Here is an 18,479-nt window from a genome sequence, read left to right as displayed (position 1 = left end):
GAGCAGATTGGAATGGAGCCGAGAGAGACGGAGGAAACTGACAGTTGCGTCCCTGTTGGGAAGACTAAAATCTATGCAGAAACAGGGATAGGCAAAAGCATGGTGCACGGGCGGGACAGGCAGAGCGCCGGGACAGAAACCCTTAGGACATTGTGACCCCTTGCTGATCCTGGATCCTTACAGAATATGTCTTGTGGGTGGAGCTAGATCTGCAAGGCATAGGCAAGCCTCTTAGAGAATCAAAAAGTGATTTGGAAGGAACTTCAGCTATTACTACTTTGTTGAAGCAAATAAAATGCTATTCTTTAATGTTACTTGACGTTTCAAGTTAAATACAAGAAAACCTGAAGTGTGGCATTTTATATATTTTTTCAAAATGTATCAGCTTCTTGGAAATTCTGATATTCCTTTCCTCTCTTTCCCCCTAAGTATCATTGATCCAACCTAAATTCATACTAGGACACAATCTCTCTAGTCTGCAGTACCCGTCACAGTGGAGTCAGGATCGGAGAAAGAAAATGCACTGCTTAGTCCATTTCATGCTGGACAGCTCCAATTAGAAACTTTTCCTGGTGTTGAACAGAAATACACCCTCTGGTGATGTCTGTCTATTGTTCCTATTCACAGGTCCCCAGGACAATAGATGACACAGTACTTCCTCCTCTTCATAACGGCTATTTTAACATCCTAGGAGAGCTAAAGGTTTGGAGTTCTTTCCTGAGTTGCCATTTCCCCACCTTAGAACCCTTCACAGGTTGTACCTATTAGCAAAGTGATGGGAAACCATTTCAGCAGCAGAGGTGAGTGAGCTATGGCAGTGAGGCACATTGCATCCAAGTTTTAGCTGACTCAGGCAATTGGCTCCAGTGAGAGGACCACAAAAGGCACCCACTTAAAGAGGCCACTTCCCACCAATACTCATCGAAACATAACAAGGAGTGTTAAGAAGCAGCAGCTGCTATTTTGCTTTTGAACAAAATTTTCTTTTAACAGTTTGCCAGATGACAGGTGGAAACAACTCAAAAAGTTGTTACCTTTTTTCTTTTTTGTCTTTTTGTTGTTGTTGAGACAGAGTCTTGCTCTGTCGCCCAGGCTGGAGTGCAGTGGTGATTTCAGCTCACTGCAACCTCCCGCTCCCAGGTTCAAGCGATTTCCTTGCCTCAGCCTCCAGAGTAGCTGGGATTACAGGTGGGCACCACCACACCTAGCTAATTTTTGTATTTTTAGTAGAGATGGGGTTTCACCATGTTGGCCAGGCTGGTCTCAAACTCTTGACCTCAGGTGATCCGCCCGTCTTGGCCTCCCAAAGTGCTGGGATTACAGGCGTGAGCCACCACACCTAGCCTATTTTGCTTTTTTAGTGCAAATTAACAAACTGATTCTAAAGTTTATATAGAAATGCTAAGGATTTAGAATTGCCAAAACAATTTTGAAAAAGAATAAAATTGGAATACTTGTACACTTTTAAGATTTTTTTCCTAAAGCTATAGTAATCAAGACGATATGGTATCAGCATAAAGATAGACAAATAGATCAGTACAGCAGAACAGAAAGTCCAGAAATATGAGGGTGAATTTCTTAAAGAAAAAAAAAGTCCAGAAATAGATCTAGATACATACAATAGCTGATTTTTAATAAATTACTAAGGTAATTCTGCATCTAGCTAAGCTGAAAATTAGGCAGAGGATCTGTTTATAACAGTGACAGTAATGCAAAGGAGACCAATTGTGCAGACTCAGCAGGTTCCCTGAGTCAAAGTTGTGGCTCATACAGGAAGAGGGTGGGATCCAGGGACCTGTTCTCTGTCACAGCGTAGTCCGCAGGAACTTTACGCAGCCATCATGACGGTCCACATATTGATGACAAATGCTAATAGTACCCAGTGGTGTGACAAGTGTAAGGACCAGCCCCACAGGGTCGGTGGGTCTCTCCCTGTGTGTGGCGACGAGAGAGTGTAGAAATAAAGACACAAGACAAAGAGATAAAAGAAAAGGCAGCTGGGCCCGGGGGACCACTACCACCAATGTGCGGAGACCAGTAGTGGCCTTGAATGTCTGGCTTTGCTGTTATTTATTGTATACAAAGCAAAAGGGGCAGGGTAAAGAATGTGAGTCTTCTCCAATGATAGGTAAGGTCACGTGGGGTCACGTGTCCACTGGACAGGGGGCCCTTCCCTGCCTGGCAGCTGAGACAGAGAGAGAGAGAAGACAAAGAGAAAGACTGCTTACGCCATTATTTCTACATATCAGAGACTTTTAGTACTTTCACTAATTTACTACTGCTGTCTAGAAGGCAGAGCCAGGTGTACAGGATGGAACATGAAGGCAGACTAGGAGCGTGACCACTGAAGCACAGCATCACAGGGAGACGGTTAGGCCTCTGGATAACTGCGGGCAAGCCTGACTGATGTCAGGCCCTCCACAAGAGGTGGAGGAGCAGAGTCTTCTCTAAACTCCCCCGGGGAAAAGGAGATTCCCTTTCCCGGTCTGCTAAGTAGCGGGTGTTGTTCCTTGACACTTTTCACTACCGCTAGACCATGGTCCGCCTGACAACGGGCGTCTTCCCAGACGCTGGCATCACTGCTAGACCAAGGAGCCCTCTGGTGGCCCTGTCTGGGCGTAACAGAAGGCTCGCACTCTTGTCTTCTGGTCACTCCTCACTATGTCCCCTCAGCTCCTATCTCTGTATGGCCTGGTTTTTCTTAGGTTATGATTATAGAGCGAGGATTATTATAATATTGGAATAAAGATTAATTACTACCAACTAATGATTATTGATATTGATATATAATCATATCTAAGATCTATATCTGGTATAACTATTCTTGTTTTATATTTTATTATACTGAAACAGCTCATGTCCTCGGTCTCTTGCCTCGGCGCCTGGGTGGCTTGCCGCCCACAACAAGGGTCATAGATATCCTAGTAAGACTTCTTACTAAGGCAGTACAGAAACCTGAAGATATGGGCACTTATCAAATGGATGAAGTTTTGGTGGGGTCCAGTGGTTTGGGGACATCACCCAAAGGTAAAAGAAAGTTGTTCCACCGTGCACCCTCTAATCCCAAAACAATTGGTACAGGTCCTGGTGGGCCCCTTTGGATTTGGGAGGTAGTGTATTCTACACGTGAGAAAACTGTTCCAACACATGTGTTAGGTGACCTAAAAGGCTTCCACTTTTTATTTATTTATTTATTTATTTTGACACGGAATCTTACTCTGTAGCCCAGCCTAGAGTACAGTGCCATGATCTCAGCTTACTGCAACCTCTGCTTTCTGGATTCAACAATTCTCCTGCCTCAGCCTCCCTAGTAGCTGGGATTACAGGGGCCCGCCACCACGCCCAGTATTTTTGTATTTTAGTAGAGGAGGGGTTTCACCATGTTAGCCAGGCTGATCTTGAACTCCTGACCTCAAGCAATCCACCCACCTCGGCCTCCCAAAGTGCTGGGATTACAGGTGTGAGCCACCATGCCCGGCCAGCTTCTACTTTTTATTGGGGCGAGAGAGCTCTATAGTAAATCCAAGCAACAGTGCAAGCTTACTTGCAAATTCAGTGGTTCCAGAAATATCCTTGATGGATACAGGTGCTGTATGGAGTCGCTGGCAAACCCCAATAAGAGTGTGAATTCGTGTGCTAGGGCTCCCATAACAAAGTACCACAAACTGGGTGGCTTAAACAACAGAAATCTGTTGGTTCACAGTCTGGAAGCTAGAAGTCAGAAATTAAGGTGTGGTTCCTATTGAGGCTGTGAGAAGGAATCTGTCCATGCCTCTCTCCTAGTTTCTGGGGATTTGCTGGATACATTTTGCATTCCTTGGCGTCATAAGAAGCATTTTCCCAGTCTTTACCCTCATCTTCATTTGGCATTCTCCCTGTGTGCTATGTCCAAACTTCCCTTTTTTATAAGGATACCAGTCATTAGATGAGGGACCCACCCTAATCCACTATGACCTCATCTTAAGTAATTACATCTGCAATGCTCCTATTGCCAAATAACATCACATTCTGAGGTATTAGGGGCTAGAACTTCAACGTATTAATTGGGGATGAGGTGGAGGTACATACAATTCAACCCATAATAAAGAGTCACAGCACAAATACCTAAGATTCTGGAGCAAGGTCATGCCTTCTAAGGCAAAAAACAAAACAAAACCCACGTTTCCAAACTCCCAGGTCACTTACCTCTGCTCTACTGCCACCTCTCCCATAAACTTACACCTATGGCCTTATAGAAGTTCCCTACAACTAACTGATGGAGACAGAAGAGCCTTGGCCTCTGCACAGATTGGGGATTGGGTCAGTTCGGCATGTCGGCATCTTCCAGAAACAGACTGTTCATTACAGCCCCATTCGCGTTGCCCTGAAGCATACTGGTGAAGAAAAATTATCTCAGTGAGCAATGGTACATTTGGTCACCCATGCCATATTTTGGAGGAGGTAGCCTAAGGTATGGATATGCATTGACTCCTGGGCAGTGATGAATGGCTTGGCTTGTTGGTTAGGGACCATCTTATTGTTTATGCAATAGGCTTATGAACAAAGACCATGGTAGCAGGGATAGAGGCTGTGCTTGGTCCCAACAATATGGGCTACCTCTTATTTTTCTTTTTTTTGAGACGGAGTCTCACCCTGTTGCCCAGTCTGGAGTGCAGTGGTGTGATCTTGGCTCACTGCAGCCTCCACCTCCCAGGTTCAAGCAATTCTCCTGCCTCAGCCTCCCGAGTAGCTGGGACTACAAGTGCACACCACCGAGCCCGGGTAATTTTTGTATTTTTAGTTGAGACGGGGTTTCACCATGTTGCTCAGGCTGGTCTCGAACTCCTGAACTTGTGATCCACCCACCTCAGCCTCCCAAAGTGCTGGGATTACAGGTGTGAGCCACTGCGCCTGGCCAATATGGGCTACCTCTTACCAAGGCTGATGTAACTCTCACCATGGTGGAGTGTCCAGCCTGCCAGCATTAGAGACCAACACTGAGTCTTGGAGATACCAGCTACCACCAGGTTGAGTGCATCAGATTGCTTTTACCTTGGAATGGGCATCAATTTGTTCTTACCAGAATTGATATATGCTCTAAATGAGCTTGTCTTCCCCAACTACTTTGTCTCCAGCAGCACCACCATCTGAGAGCTTACAGGGTGCCTTATCCATTGACATACCTGAAACTAAGGAACCCATTGATAGCCAAGGAGGTGTGACAGTGAACTTGAAGGTACAAAATTCATGGTGCATACTCATCATCCAGAAGCAGCTAGCCAGATAGGATTTTGGAATGGCCTGTTGAAGACTGAGCTAAATTGCCAAGTAAGATGTAATGCCTTGTAAAGTTGGGAGCAGTTCTTCAGGATACGGTATATGCACTGAAATGCATTGGGCCAAAATGGATGTATAGTATTGTGTCTCCAGTAGGACTACGTGCATACAGGAGTAGCCTCTATTACTATCACAGCCACTCATCTGTAGAATTTGTGCCTCCTCGCTCCGAAATCTGGAGCCAGCTGGGTTATGATCCTCATTTCCAGGAAGAACATTTCCTCTAGTAGACATTAAATTGTTCCACTGAACTGAAAACAGAATACCACCAGGCCACTTTGAGTTTCTTGTGCCAGTAGGTCTGTAGGCAAAGAAAGGAGTCGTTATAGAGATGCCCACAATTCCTGCCACACACAACATAAATACAAAATCATATACCCAGTCAGCTGCATCCAGTAATCTGCCTCCCTGGACCCTTTAGGCACTTCAGTGTAGGAATGCGGACAGGGGTGGGGAGGAGAGACTGTTTTAGACAAAGAAGAAAAATACAGTACGTAGCAACGTAATGGCTCTTAGCGATGACTTGGAACACTGGAAGGAAATATGAGGATGTATCTGGAGGAATAAGTTCTGAGACTATGATGTCATCAAGGAGGACTGTACGTTAGAGAGCCAGCCAGTGATAAAGGAGCAAATATTGGACTTGATGCTGCCGTAGGAGAAAAAAAAAAAAGTATATATATATATATATAGAGAGAGAGAGAGAGCAAAGATGCACTCAAGTGGATTATTGAGAAGACTCATGGGGAAGTAGAAAATGGCAACCACAAGCAAGATCAAACCCCATAAGGAATGGAGCATTAGTCAGGGCCTAGAAGGTAATTTGGGATACCATGTAATCATAGGCTCTGTAGCAGGTAGCAGTTCCTTTTGTAAGCTTTTCTCTTGTTGGGCTGTATCACAGAACTTCAGAGCCCAGAACTTTAGAGTCATGCCACAGCCATTCAAGGTCTCAGTTACTATTTTATAAAAGGTGAAGTTATTCTTGATCTAATCATGGAAGCCCTAATTATTACAATAACACTTGGACAGCAAAAACGCCTCAAATTCAACTTATTTCACCGTTGTTAATCTGAAAACTCCCTGGAAACATAAGGCAAACTCAGAATTTTGTAACTATCTAGTGTTGCAAAGAACGTCTGTTGCCTATAGATCAAGTATTTGAAAATACTGCCCATTCAACTGGCAATACATACATAATCAGTGTCTCAACAGACAATCTCTTCGTTTTGTGAAACCATTTATTCTTGATCTTCCTGTCTCCACCTTCGTTTCTTTCAGCTCCTCTGCCACAGACACACAATCACTATTTTTATTGTAACTATTAAAATTATTGTCATCAAGAAAAATAGAAGGAACATATAAGTATCTGAGCAGGGCGGTATAAAGGGAAATTCATCCCTTTTCCCCCGCCCTGTGCACCTCCTTGGAGCGGACAAGCTGAGGAACAAGATCCCCAAACCCGAGATTAGAGCCCTATACAGAGATGCATCCTCCCGCGATCCTAGAGAGGACCCCGAGGCGGAGCGCAGCTCCGGAAGGCGGGTGTGACGCACTTCCGGTTTTTGTGGCGCTTTCCTTGGGCTCTGACGGCCAGGGGACCTGGATGTGAGTCCAGTGCTCCTGGTCCCGAAAGTCACAACCCCTTCTATCCCAGCACCTCAGACTTCTCCGGGCGGGGACAGAGTTGGACGTGCACGGCTGTGTCCTGCAATCCCCTCGCCACGACCGCCCCGGACGGAGTGGAAGCGGGTCCGTGTCCCCCAGCAGAGGTGTCCCTGGATACAGGTGGGAAGGGAACGAAGTTTTGGTTTCCGGATTGGAGACACTCCTGGGACTGGAGAGAGGCGGTCTGCGTGTCCCTTCTGGACCTCCAGTCCTGGTGTTTTACCCCAAAGACGCGCGGACAAAATGACCCCAGTCAGTTATCTGTGCTCCCCAGTTGTCCCCACTGGTTTTTCTTGTGGTGGGGGCTTTTCTGGTTTCCTGGGTACCCCGAGTTGTAAAATTCTGGCGATCTTACACGATACCAAGTGCCGTTGGCCTTATAATTTGTTTTATTCGGACGGGCTTGTTAAGCCAGTGTCCGCGGATAATATGTTCACCCTCAAACCCATCACCGTTATGGTGGTGATTAGAGTGAAGGCCGAGCGCAGTGGCTCACACCTGTAATCCCAGCACTTTGGGAAACCAAGGCAGGCGAATCGCTTGAGGCCAGGAGTTCTGAGATCAGCCTTGCCAACCTAGAGAAATTCTGGCTCTACGAGAAATACAGAAAATTAGACGTGGCGGCACACGCCTATAATCCCAGCTACTTGGGATGCTGAGGCAGGGGAATCGCTTGAACCCAGGAGGCGGAGGTTGCAGTGAGCCGAGATCGCGTCACTGCACTCCAGCCTGGGAGACAAAGTAAGAGAGTGAGACTGTGTCTCAAAAACAAAAAAAAAAGAGAATGTTTGAAGCCTACTAAATAAAGAAGTGATTTGGATGTAATAGGAAAAGCTCATTTACACTTCACCCTTTCAAGACTTTAGGAAGGGATTTTTTTGTTTGGTTGGTTGGTTTTTTTGTTTTTGAGACAGTCTTGCTCTGTCGCCCAGGCTGGAGTGCAGTGGCGCGATCTCGGCTCACTGCAACCGCCAGCGCCCGGGTTCAAGCAATTCTCCTGCCTCAGCTTCCTGAGTAGCTGGAATTACAGGCGCCTGCCACCATGCCCGGCTAATTTTTGTACTGTTAGGAGAGACAGGGTTTCGCCATGTTGGCTAGGCTGGGAAAATGAACTCCTGACCTCAGGTGATCCGCCCGCCTCAGCCTCCCAAAGTGCTGGGATTACAGGGGTGAGCCACCACGCCCTACCAGGAGGGGTTTTAAATGAGCAATTTCGGACATGGGGGGGTTTTCAGTTGTGGGAGGTATCTATGCTTGACATCGAGGGATAAAGGAGAGAAGGGAGTTTGTGGACAGTGCAGCGGACCACTGGGGACTGGCACCAGTTCTGCCATTGATGTTCTTGGATGAAACACATAGACCCACAAAGTCTCAAATGTGTCCTAAGTAAAGTAAAGTAGATTATCTCAAGGTCTCTTCCAATTTTGGAATCTGCCGATAGACTGAATTTAACATTCAGCTAAGCAAAACCTACTGCCCCACATTCATTTCCAGTTGTGCCACCAACATACAGAAAGTTACTTGCATTATTGAGAGAGGCTAAGTGACACAGTACCAAAGAAAAGGTGGGGTTCGTTGGCCAGGCGCAGTGGCTCATGCTTGTAATACCAGCACTTTGGGAGGCCAAGGTGGGTGGATCACGAGGTCAGGAGTGTGAGACCAGCCTGGCCAACACAGTGAAACCCCGTCTCTATTAAAAATACAAAAATTAGCTGGGCATGGTGTTGGGTGCCTGTAATCCCAGCTACTCGGGAGGCCGAGGCAGAAGAATCACTTGAACCCTGGAGGCAGAGGTTGCAGTGAGCCGAGATCGGGCCACTGCAGTCCAGCCTGGGCCACAGAGCTAGACTCCATCTCAAAAAAAAAAAAAAGATGGGGTTCATTTAGTAAAGTCAGGTAATAACTTTTTTTAAGTTGTTTTTATTTTTTTATTTATTTTTTTTTAATTATACTTTAAGTTCTAGGGTACATGTGCACAATGTGCAGGTTAGTTACATACGTATACATGTGCCATGTTGGTGTGCTGCACCCATTAACTCGCCATTTACATTAGATATATCTCCTAATGCTATCCCTCCCCGCTTCCCCGACCCCACGACAGGCCCCAGTGTGTAATGTTCCCCACCTTGTATCCAAGTGTTCTCATTGTTCAATTCCCACCTGTGAGTGAGAACATGCAGTGTTTGGTTTTCTGTCCTTGCGATAGTTTGCTCAGAATGATGGTTTCCAACTTCATCCATGTCCCTACAAAGGACATGAACTCATCCTTTTTTATGGCTGCATAGTATTCCATGGTGTATATGTGCCACGTTTTCTTAATCCAGTCTATCATTGATGGACATTTGGGTTGGTTCCAAGTCTTTGCTATTGTGAATAGTGCCGCAATAAACATACGTGTGCATGTGTCTTTATAGCAGCATGATTTATAATCCTTTGGGTATATACCCAGTAATAGGATGGCTGGGTCAAATGGTATTTCTAGTTCTAGATCTTTGAGGAATCGCCACACTGTCTTCCACAATGGTTGAACTAGTTTACAGTCCCACCAACAATGTAAAAGTGTTCCTATTTCTCCACATCCTCTCCAGCACCTGTTGTTTCCTAAGTCAGGTAATATCTTTAAATCCACTAAGTTCACATGAATGGTGAAATATTGCAGTGCACTAAAAGCAAACAAATGAGGGTGTTTTGTCAATCCTGTGTGTTGTAGAAATCTCATTCTCCCTCCAGAATAATTCATGGATCTATGTAACATGAACATGTTTCAGTATTCATAATACTGAATAATTATACAGCTTAATTTCTTATTTTTAAGAAATACAAGTTCTAATTTTTTTTCCCTATGCCCCAGTGCCCCAGTGGATCATCTTGTGTACCCTACTTGATGTTCTTTTTTTTTTTTTTTTTGAGACAGAGTCTTGCTCAGTCACCCAGGCTGGAGTGCAGTGGCCCAATCTTGGCTCACTGCAAAGTCTGCCTCCCGGGTTCACGCCATTCTCCTGCTTCAGCCTCCCGAGTAGCTGGGACTACAGGCGTCCGCCACCACGCCCAGCTAATTTTTTTGTATTTTTAGTAGAGACAGGGTTTCACTATGTTAGCCAGGATGGTCTTGATCTCCTGACCTTGTGATCCGCCTGCCTCGGCCTCCCAAAGTGCTGGGATTACAGGTGTGAGCCACCGTGCCCGGCCTTGATTATCATTTTTAAGAGTGACTAGATTGGCCAGGCACAGTGGCTCATGCCTGTAATCCCAGTACTTTGGGAGGCTGAGGTGGGCGGATCATCTGAGGTCGGGAGTTTGAGACCAACTGTGACCAACATGGAGAAACCCCATTTCTACTAAAAATACAAAATTAGCCAGGCGTGGTGGCACATGGCCTGTAATTCCAGCTACTTGGGAGGCAGAGGCAGGAGAATCACTTGAACCTGGGAAGTGGAGGTTGCAGTAAGCCAAGATCATGCCCTTGCACTCCAGCCTGGGCAACAAGAGCGAAATTCCATCTCCAAAGAAAAAAAAAGAATGACGAGATCACTTTTTAGAGTTGGCAGTGTAGCAGCATATTAAGGACACTCGCTTCAGACATGGATTTGAGAGCTGGTTCTATACTTACTGTGGGTTGTTAGACACATTTAATCTTTCTGAATTTTTATTTTTCATCTGTAATATAAGAATAGTAATTATGTGAACCTCACTAGGTTTCCCTGGGTATTAAATGAGTGGTGTATATAGTACACCAAATCTTCCTGACACACAGCCAACATGAATGATAGTTATTCATTATTTACCATGTCACACCACTAGATTTAGTGAATTGTTTTGTATGAGTTGTTAGCCCAGCAATACCATGTTGCTTTTTAATACTGCTGTTACATTTTTCTACCCTGCAGGATAGCAAAACCTGATCTCATAAAACCTAGGTCACAAAGGACAGCCCTGCAAAACAGACCCTATTTGGATCAAGTGAGCCAGTTCCTGGAACCTGAATAATGACTCCTGAATCAAGAGATACTACAGATTTGTCTCCAGGGAGTACCCAGGAGATGGAAGGCATCGTGATAGTGAAGGTGGAGGAGGAAGATGAAGAAGACCATTTTCAAAAGCAAAGAAACAAAGTAGAGTCATCGCCACAAGTTCTCAGTCGTTCTACAACTATGAATGAGAGGGCCTTATTATCATCGTATTTAGTTGCATATAGAGTGGCAAAAGAGAAAATGGCTCACACAGCAGCTGAAAAAATTATCCTTCCAGCATGTATGGACATGGTACGGACAATTTTTGATGACAAATCAGCTGATAAACTAAGAACTATACCTCTTAGTGATAATACAATATCTCGTCGAATCTGTACGATTGCAAAACATTTGGAAGCAATGCTTATTACACGGCTGCAGTCCGGTATAGACTTTGCAATCCAACTTGATGAGAGCACTGATATTGCAAGTTGTCCCACACTCTTGGTTTATGTCAGATATGTGTGGCAAGATGATTTTGTAGAGGATCTCTTATGTTGTTTAAATTTAAATTCACATATAACTGGATTAGATTTATTTACTGAATTAGAAAACTGCCTTGTTGGTCAGTATAAATTAAACTGGAAACATTGTAAAGGAATTTCAAGTGATGGAACAGCAAATATGACCGGAAAACACAGCAGACTTACTGAAAAATTGTTAGAAGCAACCCACAACAATGCTCTTTGGAATCACTGTTTTATTCATCGAGAAGCTTTGGTATCCAAAGAAATTTCACCAAGTCTAATGGATGTATTGAAAAATGCAGTGAAAATTGTTAATTTTATTAAAGGAAGCTCACTAAATAGCCAACTTCTCGAAATATTTTGTTCAGAGATTGGAGTGAACCACACCCACTTATTGTTTCATACAGAAGTTCGTTGGCTTTCTCAAGGAAAAGTATTGAGCAGAGTATATGAACTTAGGAATGAGATTTACATTTTTCTCATTGAAAAGCAATCTCATTTGGCAAATATTTTTGAAGACGACATTTGGGTAACAAAATTGGCATATTTAAGTGATATTTTTGGCATTCTTAATGAATTAAGCCTGAAAATGCAGGGGAAAAACAATGATATATTTCAGTATCTTGAACATATTCTAGGATTCCAAAAGACATTATTATTGTGGCAAGCAAGACTTAAAAGTAACCGCCCTAGCTACTATATGTTTCCAACGTTATTGCAACACATCGAAGAGAACATTATTAACGAAGACTGCTTAAAAGAAATAAAATTAGAGATACTGTTGCATCTCACTTCTTTGTCTCAAACTTTTAATTATTACTTTCCAGAAGAGAAATTTGAATCATTAAAGGAAAATATTTGGATGAAAGATCCATTTGCTTTTCAAAACCCAGAATCAATAATTGAGTTAAACTTGGAGCCTGAAGAAGAGAATGAATTATTGCAGCTCAGTTCATCATTCACACTAAAGAATTATTATAAGACATTAAGTTTATCAGCATTTTGGATTAAGATTAAAGATGACTTTCCACTGCTAAGTAGGAAGAGTATATTACTGTTACTACCATTCACAACTACGTATTTGTGTGAACTAGGATTTTCAATCTTGACACGATTAAAAACAAAGAAGAGAAATAGGCTCAACAGTGCACCAGATATGCGGGTAGCATTATCTTCATGTGTTCCTGACTGGAAGGAACTTATGAACAGACAAGCACACCCATCACATTAAATAAAATCTTTACAAAATTCTGTGTTTAGCCAGGTGTGGTGGCTCACGCCTGTAATCCCAGCACTAGGAGACTGAGGTGGGCAGATCACTTGAGATCAGGAGTTCGAGACCAGCCTGGCCAACATGGTGAAACCTCATCTCTACTAAAAATAGAAAACTTAGCCAGGTGTGGTGGCACATGCCTGCAGTCCCAGTTACTTGGGTGTCTGAGGCAGGAGAATCTCTTAAACCAGGAAGGCAGAGATTGCAGTGAGCTGGGATAATCCCGCTGCATTCCAGCCTGGGCAGCAGAGTGAGACTTCATCTCAAAAAAAGAAAAAAAAATTGTATCTGTACTTTTAAAGGGATTTTGCAGTACGATGTATTTAAATGTTAATAAAATTATATTTGCAATTAACTAGGATTTTATTTCTCTACATAGTATGTTTCATGAAACTCAGTTACATGAATGTGTGTATGTATACAAGGTGATTATATGAAATATATGTCCTTCTGTGAATTACAGTCAAGAATTTTGAAAACTAAGAGGCCAGCACAGTGGCTCACACCTGTAATCCCAGCACTTTGGGAGGCCAAGGTGGGTGGATTGCTTGTGCCCAGGAGTTTTGAGACCAGCCTGGGCAACACATTAAAATCTCGTCTCTACAAAAAATACAAAAATTTAGCCAGGCTTGGTGGTGTGCACCTGTAATACCAGCTACTCGGGAGGCTGAGGTGGGAGGATCATTTGAGCCCAGTAGGTCGAGGCTACAGTGAGCTGTGATCGTGCCACTGCACTCTAGCCTGAGCAACAGAGCGAGACCCTGTCTTGAAAAAAAAATTTTTTTTTAATACTGCTTTTTTTTTTTTTCCTGAGACAGAGTTTTGCTCTTATTGCCCAAGCTGGAGTGCAACAGCGCAATCTCGGCTTGCTGCAACCTCCACCTCCCAGGTTCAAGCAATTCTTCTGCCTCAGCCTCCCAAGTAGTTGAGATTACAGGCACATGCCACCATGCCCAGCTAATTTTTTTTGTATTTTTAGTAGAAACGGGGTTTCACCATGTTAGCTAGGCTAGTCTCGAACTCCTGACCTCAGATGATCCACCCACCTCAGCCTCCCAAAGTGCTGGGATTACAGGCATGAGCCACTGGGCCCAGCCTAAATAGTGCTTTTAACACTTATTTTTATACTCAAATCTGTTCCCCTGTCCACCGCCATCACCATGCTTCCTCTTTTCCATCAGAGCCTTGTTGACGTTCTGCTACTCCGTCTATGTGCTTTTCCTTTTTTGTTCTAATTCCAGGAAATGAGTCTTTTTGTTTTGTTTTGTTTTTTGAGACAGAGTTTCGCTCTTGTTGCCCAGGCTGGAGTGCAATGGTGCAACCTCGGCTCACTACAACATCTGCCTCCCAGATTCAAGGGATTCTCCTGTTTCAGCCTCCCGAGTAGCTGGGATTACAGGCACCCACCACCACACCTGGCTAATTTTTTGTATTTTTAGTAGAGACAGGGTTTCACCATTTTGGTCAGGCTGGTCTCAAACTCCTGACCTTAGGTGATCCACCCACCTTGGCCTCCCAAAGTGCTGAGATTACAGGCATGAGCCACCATGCACCACTGGAAGTGAGTCTTAATGCCAGTCTTGGTTTAACAGCATGCTGGGTTTTTTTAGATGGGCATGTGTTATAATTTAGCTAATGAGATGTTTAGGCCATCTATCGAGATATTTCTGTGACTTCCCCTGTTCTCAAAAAGGATACAAGAGGCCAGGTGCGGTGGCTCCCACCTGTAATCCCAGCACTTTGGGAGGCCGAGGCGGGTGGATCACTTGAGGTCAGCAGTTTGAGACCAGCCTGGCCAACATGGTGAAACCCCATCTCTACTAAAAAAAAAAGTACAAAAATAAGCTGGGTGTGGTGCTGGGTGCCTGCAATCTCAGCTACTCGGGAGGCTGAGGCAGGAGAATTGCTTGAACCTGAGAGGGAGAGGTTGCAGTGAGCAGAGATTGTGCCACTGCACTCCAGCCTGGGCAAAAGAATGAGACTCCGTCTCAAAAAAAAAAAAAGGCCAGGCACGGTAGCTCACGCCCGTAATCCCAGCACTTTGGGAGGCCAAGGCGGGCAGATCATGAGGCCAAGAGATCGAGACCATCCTGGCTAACATGGTGAAACCCTGTCTCTACTAAAAATACAAAAAAGTTAGCCGGGTGTGGTGGCGCATGCCTATAATCTCAGCTACTTGGGAGGCTGAGGCAGGAGAATCGCTTGAACCTGGGAGGCGGAGGTTGCAGTGAGTGGAGATCGCACCACTGCACTCCAGCCTGGCAACACAGGGAGACTCCTCAAAAAAAAAAAAAAAAAAATTGGGACACAAGAAAGAAGATAGTGATGATGGTGATTTTTTTTTTTTTAGATAGGGTCTAATTCCATCACCCAGCTGGAATGCACTTTGCAATCATGGCTCACTACAGCCTCTTCCAGGCTCAAGCGATCTTCCTGCCTCATCGTTGTTATTTTTTGTAGAGACAGGGGTCTCACTGTGTTGCCCAGGCTGTCCTTGAACTCCTGGCCTCAGGTGGTCCTCCTGCCTCCGCCTCCCTAAGTGCTGGAATTACAGACGTGAGCCACTGAGCCTGGCCTGAAATCCAATTTTTAATGTTGCCTCAAAGATACCGAAAACATGGTGAGGGACAAATGGCACGTCTGTTGGACACATCAGACAGTGGCCATCGATTTGCTAGTTTAGCCTTTCACTGGGGTACAAGGTGAAGCCTAAAGTTTTCTAAACTTCAAACTTGAAGTTAAAGTGCTTCTCTCCACTTCCAGGGGTTGGTGCCCCTGTGCCAGACAGAGCAAACGGGAGGTAGCTGTTCTTCGACCCCTTTCTCCTTTTCCTAGGCCCTCTGCAGCCCCATCACACTTGGTCCCCACGCTGACTGGCTAAGGGTGTGTTGGGCCCGCCTGAGGCCCAAGCCTTCCCTCTGCCCAGAGCTGGGGACCCCTGTCCAATGGGCACTGAGCTCACAGACCGTCGGTATTAGGTGGCTCCTTTGTAGACCACGGACAGAGCCTGGGCCACAGAACAGAACCCACACTCGGGCGCAAACCACTACTCAGGGCTGCTTCCTGGGATGGAGAAGAAAGGCTTTGGGAGTGGGCGCACCAAGGGCACAGGAGTCCTCGGCTTGGCCACCCCAGCCCAGCAAGTGGCAGGACAGACCCAGCCTGCCCTTCGCTGAGCGCCATTGGGAGCTGGTGCCCCTGCCCAGGCCACAGTCGCGATCGCAGAAAATCCAGAGCCAGAACTGTAGTTATGCAAAAGACTCCGGTGCTCCATACCCACCCTGGGTGGCGAGGCCTGCAGGCGAGCATTGTGAGCATGCAGTTGGTGCCTGCGGCGAACACGTCCGTCCCCCACCCTGGGTGCCCCGTGCGCCCGCCCTACCCAACAGCCTCGCCCAGGCAAGCGTGGGGTCTGGAGCATGGGGCACAAGCAAAAGGGACGGTGAGGCACCTGGACCCCGACCAGGAGACGCTGAAGTTAGGGTTTTTGATGTGGGACAGGTGGAACTGGAGTCAGAAGGTGAGTGTTAGCAGAAAGTCCCATAGACAGGAGTCAGGAGACCCAAGTTAGTCGTGGGACTGTCACTCCCTAACCGAAGTGGCCCAAGATTTATGTGAGGCTGTACTTTTTCTTTTGGCGGGGCCTGGGGTGGGAGGGTGGCAGACAGACCCTTTCTTTGGTGCCCAGGTTGGCATGATCACAACTCACTGCAGTCTCAACCTCCAAGGCTCAAGTGATCCTCCCACCACAGCCTCCTGGGACTATAGGCATGTGCCACCACACCCCACTAATTTTGGTATTTTTTGTAGCCGTGGGGTCTTGCCGTGTTGCCCAGGCTGTTCTTAAACTCCTGGGCTCAAGCAATCCTCCCACCTCGGCCTCCTGAAGTGCTAGGAGGCCTCGCCACTAGGCCCAGCCTGAGCCACTGTGCCCAGCCCCCAGCCTTTTTCTAACCACTCTTTTTTACATGGATGAAAAATACCTATTGATAAATAAACACATATATAATAGTACCTACCTAATGCAGTTACTGTATGAAATAACTGAATTAATACATGTAATGCACTTAGGAGACTGCCTGATGTTTAGTAAGTGCTACACAAGTAATAAATAAATAAATGTTAAACAAAAGAGGATTATAAATGAGTAATTTCAATTAAATGAGGGACTGTAGAGAAGGCTGGGGAAGAATTAAGCACAAAGGTCTTTGTAGAGGAAGTAAATACATGTCAGGCTGTAAAATGGTCATTCAGAAGCAGTCCAGGCCAGGTGTGGTGGCTCACGCCTGTGATTCCAGCACTTGGGGAGGCCAAAGTGGGAGGATCAATTGAGATCAAGAGTTCAAGACCAGCCTGGCCAACATGGTGAAATCCCATCTCTACTAAAAATAAAAAATTAGCTGGTCATGGTGGCAGGCACCTGTAGTCCCAGCTATTTGGGAGGCTGAGGCAGGAGAATCACTTGAACCCAGGAGGCAGAGGTTTCAGTGAGCCAAGATCGAGCCCCTGCACTCTCTGCACTCTAGCCTGGGCGACAGAGCAAGACTCCATCTCAAAAAAAAAGAAAAAAAAAAAGTTAGCCGAGGGCTGTGGCAGTCACCTGTAATCCCAGCTACTTGGGAGGCCTAAGTGGGAGAACTGCTTGAACCTGGGAGGCGGAGGTTGCAGTGAGCTGAGATCACGCCTCTACACTCCAGCCTGGGCAACAGAGACTCCATCTCAAAAAAAAGAAAAGAAGCAGTCCATATGAGCCTATGAAAAAGACCTTGCTCAGGGGTTGTTTCGACAGAGTCACCCAAAGCTACCTTCCTTCTAGCTTTGCCTTTGAGCTCTGTAAATTACTTCAAAGAAACTTACACTTAAACTGAATCTAATGCAATTGTTCCTGTTATTTTTTTTCCCAGTTCCATACCCTATTTCAAGTCTAACATCTTCACTTTGTACTTTTGCCTTTGGATTCTAACGTGAAGAAGGAAAAGGCCTTCAAGGCAGAAAGCGGTGAAAAAAATACCTGCCAGGACATTATGAGGAGAAACCAAACAATAAACCGGCCATGGTTTTGCAAGGTGGGCAAGGCCAGGAAGAGGAGATCGGGAGAGAGAGGTCCGATGTGAAGATGTGCACAGAGATGTCTGGAAATTAAGCCTAGAAAAAATAGTCTTCATAACCCGTATAGGGGAGAGTGGAAAAAAACTTGGGCAGAGTTCTGATGTGGTGTGCCATCACAAGACACATGCCAGAGAGAAGCCCTACCAGTGTAAAGAATGTAGGCCAGGCTCGGTGGCTCACACCTGTAATCCCAGCACTTTGGGAGGCTGAGGCAGGTGGATCACGAGGTCAGGAGATCGAAACCATCCTGGCTGACATGGTGAAACCCCATCTCTACTAAAAATACAAAAAAATTATCCGGGCATGGTGGCGGGTGCCTGTAGTCCTAGTTACTCGAGAGGCTGAGGCAGGAGAATGGCATGAACCCAGGAGGCGGAGCTTGCAGTGAGTCAAGATTGCGCCACTGCACTCCAGCCCGTGCAACAGAGTGAGACTCCGTCTCAAAAAAAAAAAAAAAAAAAATACGGGAAAAGCTCCAGCCAGAGCAGAGCTGAGAGTGCATACCCAGGAGAGGCCCCAAACATGTGGCAAGTGCAAGAAGAGCTTTAGTTCTGGCTCAGGCCTCACCATGAATCGCACCAGGAAGAGGTGATTATCATTGCCTTGACTGTGAGAACACTTTACATGCACCACTGG

At 45.6% G+C, this 18,479-nt stretch overlaps 1 protein-coding gene across 7 annotated transcripts in view; it reads left to right on the top strand.

Annotated features, from left to right (window-relative positions):
- Window positions 1–18,479, top strand: part of FAM200A (family with sequence similarity 200 member A) — a 38,390-nt gene that overhangs the window by 604 nt on the left and 19,307 nt on the right. The window contains exons 2-4 of one of the 7 annotated variants that reach the window (XM_063646160.1): window positions 628–702; window positions 2,854–7,104; window positions 10,872–12,829. The exons of 1 other annotated variant lie outside the window; for it this stretch is intronic. In XM_063646160.1, the coding sequence (XP_063502230.1) occupies window positions 10,971–12,692 (1,722 nt within the window). In that variant the 5' untranslated portion in view covers window positions 628–702; window positions 2,854–7,104; window positions 10,872–10,970 and the 3' untranslated portion in view covers window positions 12,693–12,829. Of the gene's footprint in view, window positions 1–627; window positions 703–2,853; window positions 7,105–10,871; window positions 13,090–18,479 lie in introns of those variants that run through there. 5 more of the 7 variants (XR_010122504.1, XM_063646161.1, XM_055292428.1 and 2 more) reach the window with 5 other exon arrangements.

The sequence above is a fragment of the Symphalangus syndactylus genome, chromosome 9 (assembly GCF_028878055.3).
Source record: "Symphalangus syndactylus isolate Jambi chromosome 9, NHGRI_mSymSyn1-v2.1_pri, whole genome shotgun sequence".
Lineage (NCBI taxonomy): Eukaryota > Metazoa > Chordata > Mammalia > Primates > Hylobatidae > Symphalangus > Symphalangus syndactylus.
Note: the sequence above shows the minus strand (reverse complement) of the source record. Positions and strands in the feature narration are given on the sequence as shown.